The sequence below is a fragment of the Elephas maximus genome, chromosome 16, assembly GCF_024166365.1.
Source record: "Elephas maximus indicus isolate mEleMax1 chromosome 16, mEleMax1 primary haplotype, whole genome shotgun sequence".
Taxonomy (NCBI): Eukaryota; Metazoa; Chordata; class Mammalia; order Proboscidea; family Elephantidae; genus Elephas; species Elephas maximus.
The window spans coordinates 44,571,050-44,588,738 of NC_064834.1; the positions used below are offsets into that span (position 1 = coordinate 44,571,050).

A 17,689-nucleotide genomic window follows, 5' to 3' on the forward strand; every position below is an offset into this window, starting at 1 on the left:
CAAATGTTGGTTAATATTATTGCTTGGAACACCCTTCACAACTGATGCAAGCACACCAGGGTGCCAGGCCACTGCTTTAAAAGCTGCTTCTATAGAGGGTTCCAGAAGCTCTGACGTCCTGACGCGTAATGCTCCCCAAATAGCCCAGGATGGCCCCTGTACTATCTATGGTTTCACAAGCAAGGGCGCAAATCCCCAGATAGGTAGATCCCTCCACTCCCTCCATCCCTGCCCAGAGTCTTGCCCTTTGAACAAGCCCAAAGGCAACAAAACCAGACAAGGTATCAGTGTGAGGGATCATGAAGCCTCATGGTTTCAGAGTGTTGGAGATTTTGGGAGCACTGGACAGAGGAGGTCAAATGGCCTCTAAATTGCTCAAAGTCTGGTGCTGTAGACAAGGGGTAGACTGTGATATTTTTGTCACCTTAAAACGGGTACAAGAAAATTTAAAGGATCCTAACTTACCAACTAACCTAGGGGTCAAAAAGCAGCCATGTATATACACGGAGAGCAGAACCTGCTCTTCCTCTTGGTGCTTTTCATTATTTAATCAATTAATGATTATTAGTATGAAAAGACCATGCATCTTCTATGTATCTCCAGCACCCAGCAACAGTGCCTGAGACGCTCTGATTATTTAGCTAATGACCAAGCAGTTTACTTTATGCATACCAAACTATCTCAATACGAAAAAGCTTTTTGTAGTTGCTGGAAATGACTAAAAACATCCACATGATTAAAAGCACAATCAAACTGGCTGCTATGTAATAATGAGAGGTATTTTTTTTTTTTTTCATTTACCTGAAAAGCTGTCCTTGTCTAAAGCCATGAGGTTTCTGGCTTGATAGATATAGCAGCGCAGATGGTAAAGGTAGACTCCTAAAAAGAACAGGATGGAGATTACTTACAAGGAGTTTAACACTGTAAACCACTAGTTTTCCAGACTATTTGGAGACTGTTTATTTCAGATAAATGGGTCATCCAAGTCTAGTTCCCCACAGTAAAAAATACATATAATGGTGGTGATGTAATCCTGTTTCCTGTAAAATAAAACTTAATTTAGAAACACATTATAGTAAGCTCAATAAAACTGAAAATTACTCCTGTTGTAAACTACCTGATTTGGGGGCATTGCTTGTCATCATAGACTTTTAAAAATGAAATCAATTGACCAGCAGTTATACAAATAGTGTTTTTTATACTTTGTATAAGGAGCCCTGGTGGCGCGGTGGTTAAAAGCGCTTGGCTGCTAACGGAAGGGTCGGCGGTTCAAACCTACAAGGTACTCTGCAGTAGAAAGATGTGGCAGTTGGATTCCATAAAGATTATAGCCTTGGAAACCCTATGGGGCAGTTCTACCCTGTCCTATGGCATCATTAGGAGCCAGAGTCCACTGGACGGAAATGGGTTTGGAATAGTTTCTATGCTATTTCAGCAGCAGATCTGGGAAAGAGTCTCTTTAACATTATAAAGTCTTTATACTCGATGTCTTCACTGTTATTGTATGTTAACACACATACACATAACTTGAGATAGCAGAGCACTCTGATTAAAAGCGTGCAGATTCTGAAAGCCAGATTACTTGAGTTCAAATCTTGTTCCTAGTGCTTATCAGGTATGAGACTTCGGGCAAGTTAATCTTCCTGCTCCTTGGTTTCCTCATCTGTAAAATGGGGACAAAAAAAAAAGCCCATTGCTGTCAAGTTGATTCCAATTCATTGCCCCCCTATAGGACAGAGTAGAACTGCCCCACAGGGTTTCCAAAGACTGGCTGGTGGATTTGAACTGCCAACCTTTTGGTTAGCAGCCAAATGCTTAACTACTATGCCATCAGGGCTCCACAAGCACCTACTTTATAGAGTTGTTTTTAGGGTTAAACACATTAATATATATACACAGCGTCTGGCACGTGCTTCATACGGGTATTTGCTGTTACTATTCAGAGAATGTCTGCCTTGTTCCAAAATTCCTAAAGGTTATTATTGAGTTTCAACCTTTATTTAACTTTTTGAGCCCTGTTTTCTAGTTAAAACAACAATTTCGGAGGTTTAACAGAATAGAATAAGTGCGTATTTGACAGAGTATGTCAGAATCAGGGATTTGATCACCCTGCATGTCAAATATGATTTTTAAAGCTATATTTTAAAAAATCCTTTTCATCAATGATTAAAGGATTTTAGCCATTACCAGTACTGGGGTTACAGGGAACTCTGTGGAGTGGATATGTTAAATCTCATATATTTTTTCCCATACCAATATTATTTGAGCTTTGAATACTTATTACTTACAAGGGCACCTTCAAGTTTAAAGATGGCAGCTGCCCCATGTGTTTCTGAAGGAGTCATATTCACATGAAGAAATTTTTATTACATTTGACGATTCAAAGAGTTTTCTTGAAATAAGTTACAGAAATGAAATTCCCAGATAACTATTTAAAACTCACTGTCAAAATTACAGGAAACAATGGGAGTGTTTGCTCCGAACACAGTGGTGGCGCTGTGCTTCTGTTTTTCCGTGCTCTTTTCATCTCCATCCTCAGTAGTGTCTGCACCCTAAAGTGAGAGGCAAAATCAATTAACAGTGCCTAAAAACAAACAGATAAAGAGGCAAGAATCATAAACAAATGGAATGGTGGCTTTTAAAAGAGATTTTCTCATCCAATCACACCATTTTAAAAGATGAGTAAAGTCCAGGACAGCAGTGACTTCCCTAAGGTCACAATACCGGAAAGAGACAGAGGAGGAAGTCAAAGACAGCTCTTCTACCTCAAGTCCAGGTTTACCAAACCTTGCTGCTGAAAGAAAAATGTAAACAATAAATAGGATGATTAAAAGGACAGGGAAAAGGAAGAGAAAAAGCAGTGGAAAAAGCACACATAGGAGTCAGCGTACAGAAATACAAAAATAGGCTGAAAATGGTTCCTGACCACCATATTATCTTAGATCTACCACTGCCATTTTCTTGTTTTATTCCTTCCTCCTTCCTGCTTTCCTTCTCCCTGCCTTCTTTATCGTGCTTCCATATGAATTGTTCTCTAATTTTGTGAACCATCCTTCTGTTTTCCTCCCTCTCATATCTGTATCTATAACTTTCTTGATTTGTTGAACAGCTGCAGTTTCCAAGGAATAAGGCAAGGAACTCACGCCTGGATGTTAATAGATCTCACCTGAAATAAGAGTTCTGGAACAAACACATTTGGAAAATGTTGCATGCATGAAACAATGTTAAACGGGTGTTTCTGCAGTAGAGCTTAGAATTTTTTGTTTAATGGTTTACAAATTTTACAAGAATTATCACGCACATAAACTGTGTAGCTTTGCCCAGAGTATTTGAGTTCTGCCAGTATTGGGGTTATAAGGAACTCTGTGGAGTGGATACTGTTAAATGTCATATATATTTTTTCCCGTACCAATATTATTTGAGCTTTGAATACTTATTACTTACAAGGGCACCTTCGAGTTTAAAGATGGCAGCTGCCCCATGTGTTTCTGAAGGAGCCATTTTTCTCCTCCAGCGTCTCCGGCGAAAGGTATCTGAACTACGTTGTTTCCAGTGAAATTTCCAGCCAATTAAAGAAGCATATTCCCAGCCCTCTCGGTCTTCAAATTCTTCCATGGCCTAAAACAGAAAGTGTGAAACTTTCAATGTTAATAATGATATTCCTTATACTGATAAAGCAAGTCATTTGGTCAATCAACAAATATATACTGATTGTCTACTCTGTGCCTGCCACTCTGCTACGAGCCAGGGATATAACAAAGAACAAAATAGACAGGGCTCTGTCCTTGCAGAGATGATGGACTGTGGGGAATACAGAGAGATAATTAAGCAATCACAGCGCAGTGAGATGTGTGCCATGATGGTGGACGTGGTCCAGGAGAGGCACCTAATTCAGACTTGTGGGTGGGGTTAGGCAAGTGGATTCTTTCTCAAATTGCTTTTTAACCTCATTAGCTCAAAAAAAAAAAAAAAAAAAACCATTGGTATTGTGATATAATTTCAAAAACATTATAATCTCCACTTCATGTATGGAGAAAACATTATCGTCCCACCAGGAGTTTAAATGTCTTACCTAACATAACAGCTACCATAGTTAATAATTAAAAGATAGATTAGGGTATACTACTTAACAGAATTTCTGTAATAACTAAGGAGTATGGCACTTTTTAAGGAGCCCTTGTGGTGCAACAGTTAAGCTCTTGGCTACTAACTGAAAGGTTGTCCGTTTGAACCCACCTAGCGGCTCCATGGGAGAAAGATTTGGTGGTCTGCTCCCATAAAGATTACAGCCTAGAAAACTCTATGGGTCAGCTCTATTCTGTCACATGGGGTAACTATGAGTCAAAGTCAACTTGACAGCACCTAAAAACAACACAGCACTTTTCAGCTTGAAAACTAGTTTTATACATAAATGACCTCAATTTTCAATGTTTTATTCAATTCATTCAACAAATGTGAGAACCTACTATGTGACTGGGATTGTGTTAAGGGCTGAGGATGCAGTGATGAAAAAGACACACAGAGTCTTTGCCTTCATGGAGCTGACATTTTAGTGGTGGGAATTTTATTTAAATATCTTATAAGTGTGATCAGATCTAATAAATGAAAAATAATACAGAATATATTATGATCTCAGAAATAATAGCTCCATCTACGTTATCATCATTACAGGGGGGATTTTTTCAACTTTGAATAAACATAAAATCCAGGTTAAACACAATCTTGTAATTGACCCTACAGTGGTGTTAATAGTGGCATTGAAATATTTCATGTAGTCAAGCATGTGACAGGTTAAAGGACATGATCTGTGTCTCAAAAATATTTGTTGGTAGAACTGGGCCAAGTCCCAGGTCTTCTGTCTGGTGGCTCAGTGTTCTTCCCACCTCACTTTGGTGTTCTCATGTGGAAGGAGAGAGTCAAGCAGTTCTAGAAACTTTTTAACTCATCAGAATAGGGAAAATACAATAACAAAGACTTATCTGTTCATCAGCGTATTCATTCTACTACATTACTTGTTGAGAGCAAGTCCCTGAGCCAGCAATGAGGATACAAAGATGACTACAGGTCCATCTTTGCTCCTTAGAAGCTCAACAGAGGCATAACTAGGGTATGGTAGGTATTGTACTGGCCCAGGGCACATGGCGCCACTGAGCAGTTTCTATCAACCCGGTAGGACCAGTGGCATATCTACACAAAGTGGTGGCACTGAAATGGCGCTCCTGTCCAAACACCTGACACCCTTCTTTCAGACAACTTTGCCATAACATCAGCTCAAAAATACAAGGCAAGCTTGTTAATCTTTTAACTAACATATTACCCTGCTTGAGGAAGTATGGTGGGTTAATAGAAACTGCTCAGTGGTGCCACTCACCCAGAGCTGGTGTAATACCCTAGATACGCCACTGCTCATAGTCTAATAATAGTTTTATAGCATCTACAATGAGTCAGGAACTATGTGGAGTGGAAAAAGTTCTTCCTTGGAAATTAACCCAACGTGGGTTCAAACACGGGCTCTGTCACTTACTATACGCATGGCCTGGAGCAAGTTTATTTAATCTCTGTGAGCATTATCTGTAAAATGGGGATAAATGCAGACCTTGCAGACTGTAGATGGTGTATATTTACTACCTAACATTGTTTGAGAAGGTGCTCAAAACATGCCACTTATTGTTATAACTCATTGTTATCAGTATTATTGTTTCACTTAATTTATGATTATTTCATTTAAACCTTTCGATACCCTAATTAGATGCATGTTGTACCCATTTTGCAGATGTGAATGGAAGTAGAGCCAGCATTTAAATCCTTATGTATGCTATTCTAAGTCCTGAACTACTGCCATTACTATATTATGCTGCCAGAGTACCTTTTGTTTCTACTACTGCCCTTATAGCAACCTTCACCATTGGGCCTCAACATCAGAATCACCTGGAGGACTGCGTGGAAATGCAGATTGCGGGGCTCCACCCCCAGAGTTTCTAAATCATAGGTTTGGGGTGTGGCATTTCTAAGAAACTGCCAGGTGATGCAGATGCTGCGCTAGAGGACCATTCTAGGAGAACCTTTGAGCCCAGGATTAGGCCTTTGATTTGTATATGATTTCTGTATAAATAGCCTAGTTAACTGGCACTCTGTGTGGCCTGGAGGGCACAGCCACCTAGTCCAGCTCCCTCCCACTGCTCCTCTTACCCTTGCTGTACTTGAAGCATTTTGTGTTAAATCTTTCTTGCGTTTTCGGATCAACCTTCGCCGTCTCTGAGTGTGATACATTTTCTCTGCTGCAACCCAGGATTTGGGTTTATTATCAGGAGGAATGGTAATTCCATACTCCCAGCCTGGAACAGAGTTTGTGAATAGTTATCCAAAAGAGATACATTTGCCAGATCGCAAAATCAACTCACATTCAATCACTCTCTCTGCCCTCAAATGTAATGTTCTCTACCGTCATGTCTGAATGCCACTGCTCTTTGCATTTTGCCTTGCAATTCAGCCAAACTGGATTTAGATCCATTCCTTGGCTCCCTCCTAAAAAAGCTTCCTTTGTGGCCAGGGGATTCTCCTCCACTTTTATTTTATTCATTATTATTGAGTGTCTCTTTGAAGTAAGGAACCCTGGGGGAGCAATGGCTAGGCGCTCAGCTGCTAACTGAAAGGCTGGCAGTTCTAATGCCCCTGGCTGCTCCTCTGGAGAAAGCCCCAGTGATCTGCTTCCATACGAATTACAGCTTAGAAAACTCTATGAGGCACGTGCTCTGTCACGTGGGGTCACTATTAGTCGAGAATGGCCTCGATGGCACCTAACAACAAGAAGAAGAATAAAGTACAGTAAAGAGGTAGAGGGATAGTGGTTAAGGGTGTGGGCTGTGTAACCACACAACTTGCATTCACATTGCAGCTCCACCACATGCTGTTTACTAAATGCATTACCTGCAAGTTAGCAAGCCTGCCTATGGCCCAATTTCCCCGCTGCAAAGGTAAATACATCTTTTTGTAGGACTAGATTAAGTATTAATCAAACTAATACATGCAAAGCACTAAGACATGCTCAGCATAGGAAGTGCTCAATCAGTGCTATTATTGCAAAGCCTGGGGGATGTATCAAGATCAGCGAGGAATTTATAATCTAGCTGAAATCTAATGCCAAATCTTTTTAGGCACTATTCCCTCTTCTAAGAAAAAAATTAACCAAAAATTTCTCTTTGGATAATTTCAAATGTTATAGTTCATTTAACTTTAAATTACTACTCATGAGAAAAAAAAAAAAAAAGGAAAATGCCATTCACAGAAGCCATGTCAATAACAATAATCTGCATGGCTGCTGAACAGGACGGCTTTTCAGGCATTTTACAATTCTCCTTTCTGAGTTCCCAGGGAAGGTATGGGCTGTGGTTAGAATGGAGAAAATCCAGATTCCAGCTTCTCTGGGTTCTCATCTTGGATCACCAGCATCTTGAGGCCCAGCCACCTGACCGCCTGTTGTGGGCCGCAGAGTGGATTTCGACTCATAGAGATCCTATATGACAGGGTAGAGCTGTCCCATGGAGCTTCCTAGGCTCAGGAATCTTTATGGAAGGAGCCCTGGTGGCACAGTGGTTAAGTGCTTGGCTGCTAACCGAAAGGTTGGTGGTTTGAACCCACCAGCTGCTCCATGGGAGAAAGATGTGGCAGTCCGCTTCTGCATAGATTACAGCCTTAGAAATCCTATGGGGCAATTCTGTTCTGTCCTACAGGGTCACTATGAGCTGGAATCGACTAGACAGCAACAGATAATCTTTTTTTTTTAAAAAAAATTTTATTGTGTTATAAGTGAAAGTTTAAAAATCAAGTCAGTCTCTCACACAAAAACCCATATACACCTTGCTACATACTCCCAATTTCTCTCCCCCTAATGAGACAGCCCGCTCTCTCCCTCCACTCTTTTTTCATGACCATTTCACCAGCTTCGAACCCCCTCTACCCTCTTATCTCCCCTCCAGACAGGAGATGCCAACATAGTCTCAAGTGTCCACCTGATCCAAGAAGCTCACTCCTCACCAGCATCCCTCTCCCTCCCATCGTCCAGTCCAATCCCTGTCTGAAGAGTTGGCTTTGGGAATGGTTCCTGACCTGGGCCAACAGAAGGTCTGAGGGCCATGACCACCGGGGTCCGTCTAGTCTCAGTCAGACCATTAAGTCTGGTCTTTCTATGAGAATTTGAGGTCTGCATCCCTCTGCTCTCCTGCTCCATCAGGGGTTCTCCAGCAACAGATAATCTTCATGACAGCAGATCACCAGGTCTTTACTCCCATGGAGTTGTGGAGCTGCTGGTGGGTTCCAACCACTGACCATTCAGCTAGCAGCCAAGCACTTAACCATTTTATCACCAGGGCTCCTTCGTTTGGCCCCCTATCACCTCATATTTTTCACTCTCAATAGTCCCCTCCCCCAGTCACCTGTCCAAGCACTTGCTTGTCCTTCAGAGTCTACATCTGAGTAGTCACAGGTATCGCCACATGACCTGATTGACATAGACCAACAGAGGTAAGGCCCCTCCCGCCTAAGGAAACCTTACTTAGTTAACCAAGGCCTTGCTGCAGAAATCCTAGTCAAGCAGTAGATGTGGAACGTTACCTTTCTCATCCACCGCTCGGTTTATGTCATATACCCATGCATCATCTTCCCATGTCCAACCTGGGGGGCAAGTCAACTCGCTGGGTGATGCTGCTTTATCGCCATTCTTTAAGAAAAAACAGATAACAAATGCAAAAGTGAGGTACACTTCCTTATACTTAACTATGGTATCTGAATGTTCACTCAGATACCATCTTAGAGGTCAATCTTGCTCAGAAAAAATCCCTAATCTTTACTCATACACAGTTGCTATATAAAAATTAGCTTTTACATTACCTTATGTTTCTACTATTAGGGAGCCGAGTTAGGTTGAACCATATGAAACTGCTGTTTTTGTAGGTCAAAAATGGTCAAATACCAGCAATTTCATGTGGTTCAACTTAATATTATCAAATGGTACAATTGTGTTTATGAGAGGTTATATAAGAAATGAACCATCAGAGAATGAACAAAATTTGAAAGCCACATGTTTTCAAGTGCTGGAAAATGCTACCGGAGGTTCAGGACACTAGTCATGTCAGATTGAGCAGAGTTTATGTGAAATGTTAGCTCAGTAGACATCCTGCATAAAAACTGCCGAGGAGTTAAGGACATGATCAGAAAGCGCATAGTAAAGGAAATGAAGAATCCAATTGTGTTCCACCAAAGATGTCGAAGTTCCAACCCCCGTATCTGTGAATGTGACCCTGTTTGGGAATAGTGGTTTTCTTCTGTTATGTTAATGAGGACATACCAGAGTAGGGTGGACCCTAAACCTAATCCTTTCTGAGTGGTCTCTTATCAAAGACACACACACACACACACACACACACACACACACACACACACACACACACAGGGGAAGATAGATGCCAGGTGAAGATACATCTACAAGCAGCCAAGGGACCCCAAGAAACACCCGGAACTACAGAAGATGATAGGGACAAGGGACTTGCCCTGGAGCCCACAGAGAAGGAAAGTCTAGCCCTGCCAAACCCCTGAATTCAGACTCCTCACCTCTACAACTGTAAGAAAATAAATTTCTGTTCTTTTACGTATCTGTGGTACTTACGTTACAGCAGCACTAGGTAACTCAGACATTGGCCCACAGACACACGGAAAAATGCTCAGCTTCACTTTAAGAAAGTGAAAATTGAAACTATAGGATACCGTTTATTCATGTATTGGCAAAGATGATAAACTGGGATGGTGAGTGTTTAGGCCAATGGCTCCCTCATATACTATTGCTATGCTTTTTGAAAAAAAAATTTTTTTAATGAGCATTTGTTAATTAAAAAAATAGTTAAATAAGAAATATTTATTACTTCTAATATGACTTCAAAAAAGAGTGCACATTCCAAACATTTCCATTTACCAACATCTAGTTAAAGCCCTAGTGGCGCAGTGGTTAAGAGCTCAGGCTGCTAACCAGAAGGTCTACAGTCTAAATCCACTTGCTGCTCCTTGGAAACCCTATGGGGTGGTATTACTCTGTCCTACAGGGTCGCTAGGCATCAGAATCAAATGGATGGCAATGGGTTTTTTTTGTTTTTTTTTTTATTAGTTAAGTAAGTCCAATTTATCTTCTACAGGGAATAATTATAGTTGCACTTGTGTGGCTTGAGTTATAAATGTGACACTACTCAGAACATAAGCTGAAACAAAACAGAAGGTAAAGCCAAGCTCTGGGTTGGTGGATTCCCAAAAGATCCTTGTTCCTAGACCTAATATCTCTCTCTTCTCTCGAGAGCAGGCCACTCACTGCGTCCGTGTAGGTGTCCTCAGCCGGCTTCCACTCTCCGCCGGGGTAGCGACTCTCATTCTGATACACTTCATCGGTGAACTCTGTGTGACCGGCGTCAGCCTCGGTCAGCAAGCTGCAGGCGAGGGCTCGTGTTACCAAAGGAGAAATGGTAACCGACAACCCCAGCTATTTCCAATGGCTGGGAAACATCTACACCCTGGGAGTGGTACCAGTTCCCTCCTCACTTTACCCCTTTTGATTCTCAACTCCAAACTTCTCTTTGTACTAATAGGTTTTGACATTCCTTTGAAGAAAAGACCTGCTGGAACAATGAGACCTAAATTATAGTGAAGTCTTCAAATTAGCAAGGTTGCTCCTTCTCAGTAATTAGGGTGGGGACTGGGAAAATAGTGCTGTGGGCAGCTTCTTATGAAGACCACAGAGATCGTGTTCCATATTTCTGTTTCAATTCAGAGCTGTTCCTTTCTTAGCAAAACTCTTGGCTAACAGTTCAAAAGAACAGGGAGTTGTCCCCCTCCACCCCCCCAATTTTTCAAATGGAGTCGAGACAGTCTCATGTGGCCAAGCGTGGAAATTTTTACTCATGGCTTGCTTGGTCTACGTAACACAAACTGAAGGGAGGAGTTTAAATTTTCTGGATAGCTTCTAGGTAGACAGCCAAACCAGGTCATTTAAGACTCCAAACTCCATTTGGGCACTTGAGAAATCCATACTGACTCTCTGCCATGCCAATTTTCCTCTTGGATTTGGAACTATTTTGACAACTCATAGAGAAAAGTACAGAGGTTCCAACTTTGACTTAAGTCTTCTGCCAGGTATCCACTCAAGTGTGGTTCCTTTTTCCTTTATCGTCTCTACATCTTTTCCCTGCTGTATCCTCCCCTAGAATCAAGCACTGGAAAGGAATCAGAAAACAAATAGTCCTAACCATTTGTATAAATTGGAGTCATCTATCACTCCTCTGGGCCCCAGAGAAGGAGAATAAAAGCACTGGCTGCTGCCTCTAGGGTCCCATCCAGCCCTGACATTCTCTGACCTTCTGCTTTTCCCATCACAATTCCCCCTGCCCTGTTACTGTCCTCACTCACCTTCCTCCCATCTAATTCAAATCCCTTCTCACTTCTTCTCACCAGCCCCCTAGTCCCCAGTCATCCACAGCAAGCTGTTCTGAGTTAAAAGGAATCATGTGCAAGTGCTGTACAAAAAACCCAGTACTGTCTCTTCCCTCCCTATCTAGTGTCTATGTGATTACCTGAAACAAACATTGACAAGAGGGACCAAACTCTGGTTTGTGACCTTAAGATTCAATTTCTCATACTTGCTTCCTTCAAACTCTAGTCCTCTGAGTTGGAGCAAAGAGGGAGCTCTTTGGTTTTAATGTTGTTTGTAACACATGGAAACTAAGAGCACCAGCCTTTGGTTTCCTCCAGACTCCAGGGGAAACATGCTTGCCCCCTCTACTATTCCTTTAATATTTTAAAGATAATAGCCCTATTCAGATATAATTCATCCATTTAAAGTGTACTCTCTACTATTTTTTGTAAACATTCCAGCATAATAGTTAAAAGTGCTGGGTTTGGAGCTCAAGCCAGACTTGGGTTTTAATTTTTTTTTTTTTTATACCACTTATTAGAGCCCTGGTGGCGTATACTACTTATAAGCTACATGCCATTGGACAAGTTATTTAATCTCTCTAGGTCTCAGTTTGCTCATCTATAAAGCAGAGATAATACTACTATCTGTTGGGAGATAATTCTCCATAACTCTCTTGCATTTCTCATCTTGCAACAGAGACACTGACTGCTTTTGTTACAGGCTATCTTTTCAAGGATGTTTATATAAGAAACGGCTTTGAAAGACAGAGGTACTGTCTCCCTCCAGAGCAAAGGGCAGACATACTACTGCCCATTGTGAAAGGTTTGGATGCCTTAAGCTTGAGGTTCCTCTCCTATACTGAAACCCAAAGCATGTGCAGGTGTCACTTGGTTGTCTGTCTGATTGTCATCCTGTGGCAATTGGGGTTCAGGGAACTGCAGCAAATTGCTGTGGGCAATAAAGTCTTTTGTCTCTGACCTGGGAGTCTCATGTCTTCTGCTAGCCATAAAACTATGGCAGGATACTTGTTAGTTGTTAGTCAAGTAGGGTAAAATCTGAGATCCTTCACAATTCTTGACATAATTCTTGTAGGGCTGTTGTCAAGATTAAATAAAGTGATGCGAGTGCTCAGCTCAGTGCCTGGTATGTTAGCACATAACAAGTTCTCAACAAATGGCAGCTATAAGATGCTTTTTATATTTGTCTCATTACATGACACTGATGATATCTTTCAATTTCTATGGACTTATTCCTGCTCAGTGGGTGTTCTTTAAATATTATCAAAATTTTAGCAATTTCTAGGGAAAGGTTTCATTGTCACCTTTCTTCTTAAGAAATGGAAAACTTACCTTCTTTCAGGATCAACTATCCAGTCTCCTTCCCATTCCCAGCCTTTTGGAGGCAAGAAGAATTCCCTCTTGAGCTTTATTTTTCCTGTGACATCAGAAAACTTATGACGACCCACTAATCCAGAAGTGCCCCATTTTCCAAACATGAGAGCTTGATTTTCATACTATTAAAAAACATAAAATGGGAGAAACAGTATCAGGGAGCAAGAAATGAAACCAGCTTAAGGATTTTCAAGTCCATCTAAGACTTAGGCCTAAAAACTATATAAGGTAAAAAAGTTTATACTCAGAATGTATGCACCTAACTTGGGCTGCATACTGATTATGCAACTTTGCAAAAAACTTTTTCCCAAGTCTCAGTGTTCCTGTCTGTAACCTGGGGATGATACCATCTCTCATGGTGCTGTTCTAGAGCTCAAACTCACAAATGATTGTGAAAGTGCTTTGTAAACAATGATAAACCATCCTAGTTGTTTCTATTATTATTTTTAATGGATCCAAGTAGTCCTCTAGACCTAATCTTTTAAAAGTCTACAAAAGTCTTTATGAATGTGCAGGCTTCTAAAAGTTTATTTGTAACTCTACTTCTTGGAGCCTGGGGTACATTTCCCTGTAGAAACAATACTATACTTGATGGTATATTTCCCAGGCAGTCCAAAAGAACCCCTCTGAAACATGAAGGTCCTTTAGCTCCAATCCTTTATGAGCTCTAAGAGTCCTGAGCCTTAATTTCCTCTGGGGGATAATGAGTAGACCAAGAACTTTCTGGAAGTAGGTTTAGTAGAAATGGCAGACTCTAGTTTATAAAGCAATCAGTTCTAAGTTAAAATTTATAAATCTAGAATTGTCTGCTTTTCACTACCTGAACCATCAAAAGGGTTGAGATTTGCCAGGGAGGTTGTGTTCCTGTTTGGGCGTAAGCTGGACTTTGCACTTATCTGTTGATAAACCCACTGAAAAGATGATTCACGTAAGCTGCAGGTGGCTTTTTGGCTGAGGGAGGATGCAGGAGGTTTGAACGGGTGCCTGATGGAGAAACTGGGATCAAGATGAAAGGATGGTAACTGTCTCAAATACCGGCTCTGAGTCATGAGGAGAAGTTTGCTTCAGGCAGAAGCTAAAGGAGGTGTTGTCACAAGGGACTGTGAGACACGGGGGGATGTGTACAGCTGCTTTGGTTTCCAAGCGAGAAGGACACAAAGTGGAGGAACAGGCATTCCAACCACTTTTACTACTGTAGTAAGTTTGGGGCAAGGACCTTGGCATGGACAATAGGGCATCAGCCACAGTAAAGATGTGAGCCTCAAATGGCTTTGAGGGCTGTGATCTGTAACGAGCAACTATATGGCAAGGCAACAAGAAAAAAGTATTCATGAGCAAGCACACAGACACTCCCAGAAATTTGGAGGGTGGTGGGGAATCGCAGAGAACTGAGGTCCTGTATCAGCAGGTAAAGGCAAGAACCAGTGAAATTTCTATTACTGTTATTGCGCCCCCTACTAGTCCTTACAGGTTGTTAGAACCTGGGGAAACTAGGGTCACACAAAACAACTGAAATGGATGGAGAATCTCTTTATAGGAGTTAGTAGCTTGAGCTCTGTTCCATGCAGGGAGGTATCGGGAAATGCAACACGATGGAAGGGAACCCTGGATTGGCTACTTAGCTTAGCCCTCCTTGTTCAGGGCCTGCTTTTCTAGGCTTAGCCCCAGCCACAAAGCTTGAGGGCAAGTGGATACCAAGAAATCCTGTAGGAATGCAGGAACAAGCCTCCCCTAAACATGCCCTATGCCCCCACTCCACTCTGCTCAGCTGGCTGGACATCAAAATCCAAGACTCAGGGCCTCCCCAGGGACCCTCAGCACATTCTCTATTTATCTCCATTAGGACTTTCCAGCCTTCACTGCAGTGATCTGTTCTCCATAATTCTCTTGCATTTCTCATCTTGCAACAGAGACACTGACTGCCTTTGTTACAGGCTATCTTTTCAAGGATGTTTGTATAAGAAACGGCTTTGAAACACAGAGATAGTGTCTCCCTCCAGAGCAAAGGGCAGACATATTACTGCCCATTCTGAAAGGTTTTAGTCTTTCCCACGTGTTTCTCAGAGTGTGGCCCACTGATCCTTCACATCCCCTAATAAAGTCTAGAGAATCACAATCCCCAGAGAGGTCCTGGGAGTCTGCATGTTTAACAAGGAACCAATTTTACAATCATTGCAATAGACTGTGAGATCCATAAGGATGGGGCATAGCCTTTTCATCTTCTTTAGCACCTGGCTCGGTGCTTGTCATAAAGGCTCCATTTTATGAAAACTTAGATGGATGGATGGATGGATGTTTGGATGGATGGAGGGATAAATTCTGTCATTTATTTATTTATTCACTCAACAAATATTTATTGGGACCTACTATGTGTCTATTTTTTTTTTTTTTTTTTACTATGTGTCAGGCACTATTGAATGAATTAACAATTAAAGAATGGTCGTGTGTTTTCTTGTCCAACAAGCAGATTCAGAAGCACAATCCTGAACCTGCTGACAGGAATAGTGGTGGGTACCAGAATACATTGATAGACTGGCCGGAATGGAGATAGGCTTCTCTCCACTTATTTGTACATGAAGGCCCAGCAGTAGAATATAATCAGTCTGAAAATTGTCAGAAGAGACCCACCAGAATTCATCTAATAAATGTAAATCAATGGGTAAGTTAAAAGTAGTGCATTAAAAACACAAATAAAAAATATCTCTGCTTCTAACTTTAGAGGTTCTTAAAAATGATTTTCATTGGTTTGATTGTAATGAGACTTTTCAAATAATTTATTTTTATTAGCTAAGTTGATTTGAAATTCAGTGAGGGTTTTACAAATTATTGATTTAGAAGTAGTCATGTAGCCTTTTCTTAGCTCTTGGGCAAGGCCAGCTGAGGCTCCACCTTAATGAGGAATGGGTTATCTGTGGTTTAAAGACTCCCGATCTCAAGGTCTGAACATCTCCAGTGACCCCTTTCCTGGCTTGTTTTATGTATGTGTGTGTATATATACATAAAATGAAGAGTTCCTCATTAGGTCTCTACTTAGTGTCCCACCACTTGTGGCTGACTGTCATTGGGTTTTAGTACTAAGAATTGGAAAAGCACCCTTTTTTCAATATTGTTGGTGAGATTGGGGTGGATGTCATCTCTTAGAATTACAAAATAAAGGCACTAATCACTGACTGGTGAATCCCAGTGTTGACACCAAAACCTCAAGACAACCTTTTAAGGTTAAGATTCCTTGGGTGGGATTTTAGGTGGTGGTGATGATAGAGGTTGTTGTTCTGGTATATGAATATTTTCCCCGAGGATGAAAAGTAAAAGTACTCCCCCAAAAGGAAAGATAGTGATGCCAGTAAAAGTACCATTTCAGCAAAGACGGTGAATGTTCCTTCTGCGAAGCTATTGAACTTCTTCTCCACAGCACTTAGGCCCAACCAGATGTTAACACGCAATTCCACAGGCACCTTGGGCCCACTGTTTTTTTCCTGTGGATACTGTGAGATGCACAATAACATGTTATGTTGGGGGCAGTGAAGATTGTGACATTACAATAAAGCCAAAAGCAAATGGAAAACCTAAGCATTGCTCTCCCCAGTTTAATCCTGTTTGCTTATTTCCAAATGACCCTACAGCAAAGACTAAAACAACTAAAGCAGCAGTTCTAAAAGCATGGTCCATAGATCAACCCCTGAGAGTCCCTTAAAATTTTCTGGGAGGTCCGTGAGGTCAAAGGTATTTTCGTAGTGACACTAAGATGGTATGTGTCTTTTTCACAGCATTGCCATTGGCACTGTTGCTGCAGCACAATGGTGGCTAAACTCCTGTCATGTCAGCAAGGCAATCAAGGCTGTGGCACCAGATTGTACCAGTAGTAATTGTGTTCTTCACCCCATGCACTCTCAGTAAAAAAAAAAAAAAAAGCCAGTTTCACTTAAGAGTGTTCTTGATCAAGCAGTAAAGATGATCAATCTTATAAAAGTTTGACCTTGAGTACATGTCTTTTTAATATTTTGTGTGTTGAAATGGGAAGTGTGCACAAAGCACTTCCACCACACATCAGTGTGAAGTGGTCTTGAGAAAACGCTCTTATGCAATTGTTTGAGCTGTGAGCTGAACTAGTGGGCTTTTTTGTTTTGTTTTCTTAATTGAATACCATTTTTACTTGAAACAGTGATTGGCAGCAAATACCGTTATCTAGACTTGGGCATGGGGCAGAATTTTCTTGGACGTTAAGTAAGCCTGTCAACTCAAGAAAAAGAACTGACAGTATTTGCTGCCAATGATAAAATTCACAATTTCAAGTAAAAATGAGAATTTTGGAAAACTTGCCATGGTGAGTCTGATAGCTTGCCGATACACAAAGACACTTCTGATAAAGTAGGTAGTGATTTTAACAAATGGTATTATTTTTATTTATATTGTATGATCATATGTCAACATTAGGGAGATCTGTATAACTCAGTGAACCAATATTTTCCAAATGATCAGTGCTTGATGTTCCAAAATAATGAATGGATAGAAGAGCCATTCAAAGTCCAAGACAGAACAATGGATCTTTTTTTTTTTAATTGTGGTGACCTAATGGATTTTAATGTAGCAGTATGAAAAGTTCATTGATATAGTTTCAGATTCCACTTCGAAGTTAACCTTTTAAAAGCTACTACCTGTTGAGTTTGGTGTTGTAGCAAAGATGAATATCCACAATTATCCGAAAAGATTATTAAAATACTCCGCCTCTTTCCAACCACATATCTGTGTGAGGCTGGGTTCTCTTCATATACTTTAACCAGAAAACTTATTGCATCAGATTAAATGCAGAAGCAAACATGAAAGTCCAGTTATTTTCTGTTAAACCAGA

The 17,689-nt window shown here is 41.0% G+C and overlaps 1 protein-coding gene across 5 annotated transcripts in view; it reads right to left on the reverse strand.

The window, feature by feature from the left end:
* Positions 1 to 17,689, reverse strand: part of MYOF (myoferlin) — a 190,013-nt gene that overhangs the window by 48,518 nt on the left and 123,806 nt on the right. For all 5 annotated transcript variants that reach the window (XM_049856042.1, XM_049856039.1, XM_049856041.1 and 2 more), the window contains 8 exons: positions 16,194 to 16,325; positions 12,799 to 12,962; positions 10,352 to 10,466; positions 8,611 to 8,716; positions 6,190 to 6,335; positions 3,445 to 3,618; positions 2,444 to 2,552; positions 802 to 879 (listed from right to left, as the gene is read on the reverse strand). In XM_049856042.1, coding sequence (XP_049711999.1) covers positions 802 to 879; positions 2,444 to 2,552; positions 3,445 to 3,618; positions 6,190 to 6,335; positions 8,611 to 8,716; positions 10,352 to 10,466; positions 12,799 to 12,962; positions 16,194 to 16,325 — 1,024 coding nt within the window. The remainder of the gene's footprint in view (positions 1 to 801; positions 880 to 2,443; positions 2,553 to 3,444; positions 3,619 to 6,189; positions 6,336 to 8,610; positions 8,717 to 10,351; positions 10,467 to 12,798; positions 12,963 to 16,193; positions 16,326 to 17,689) is intronic.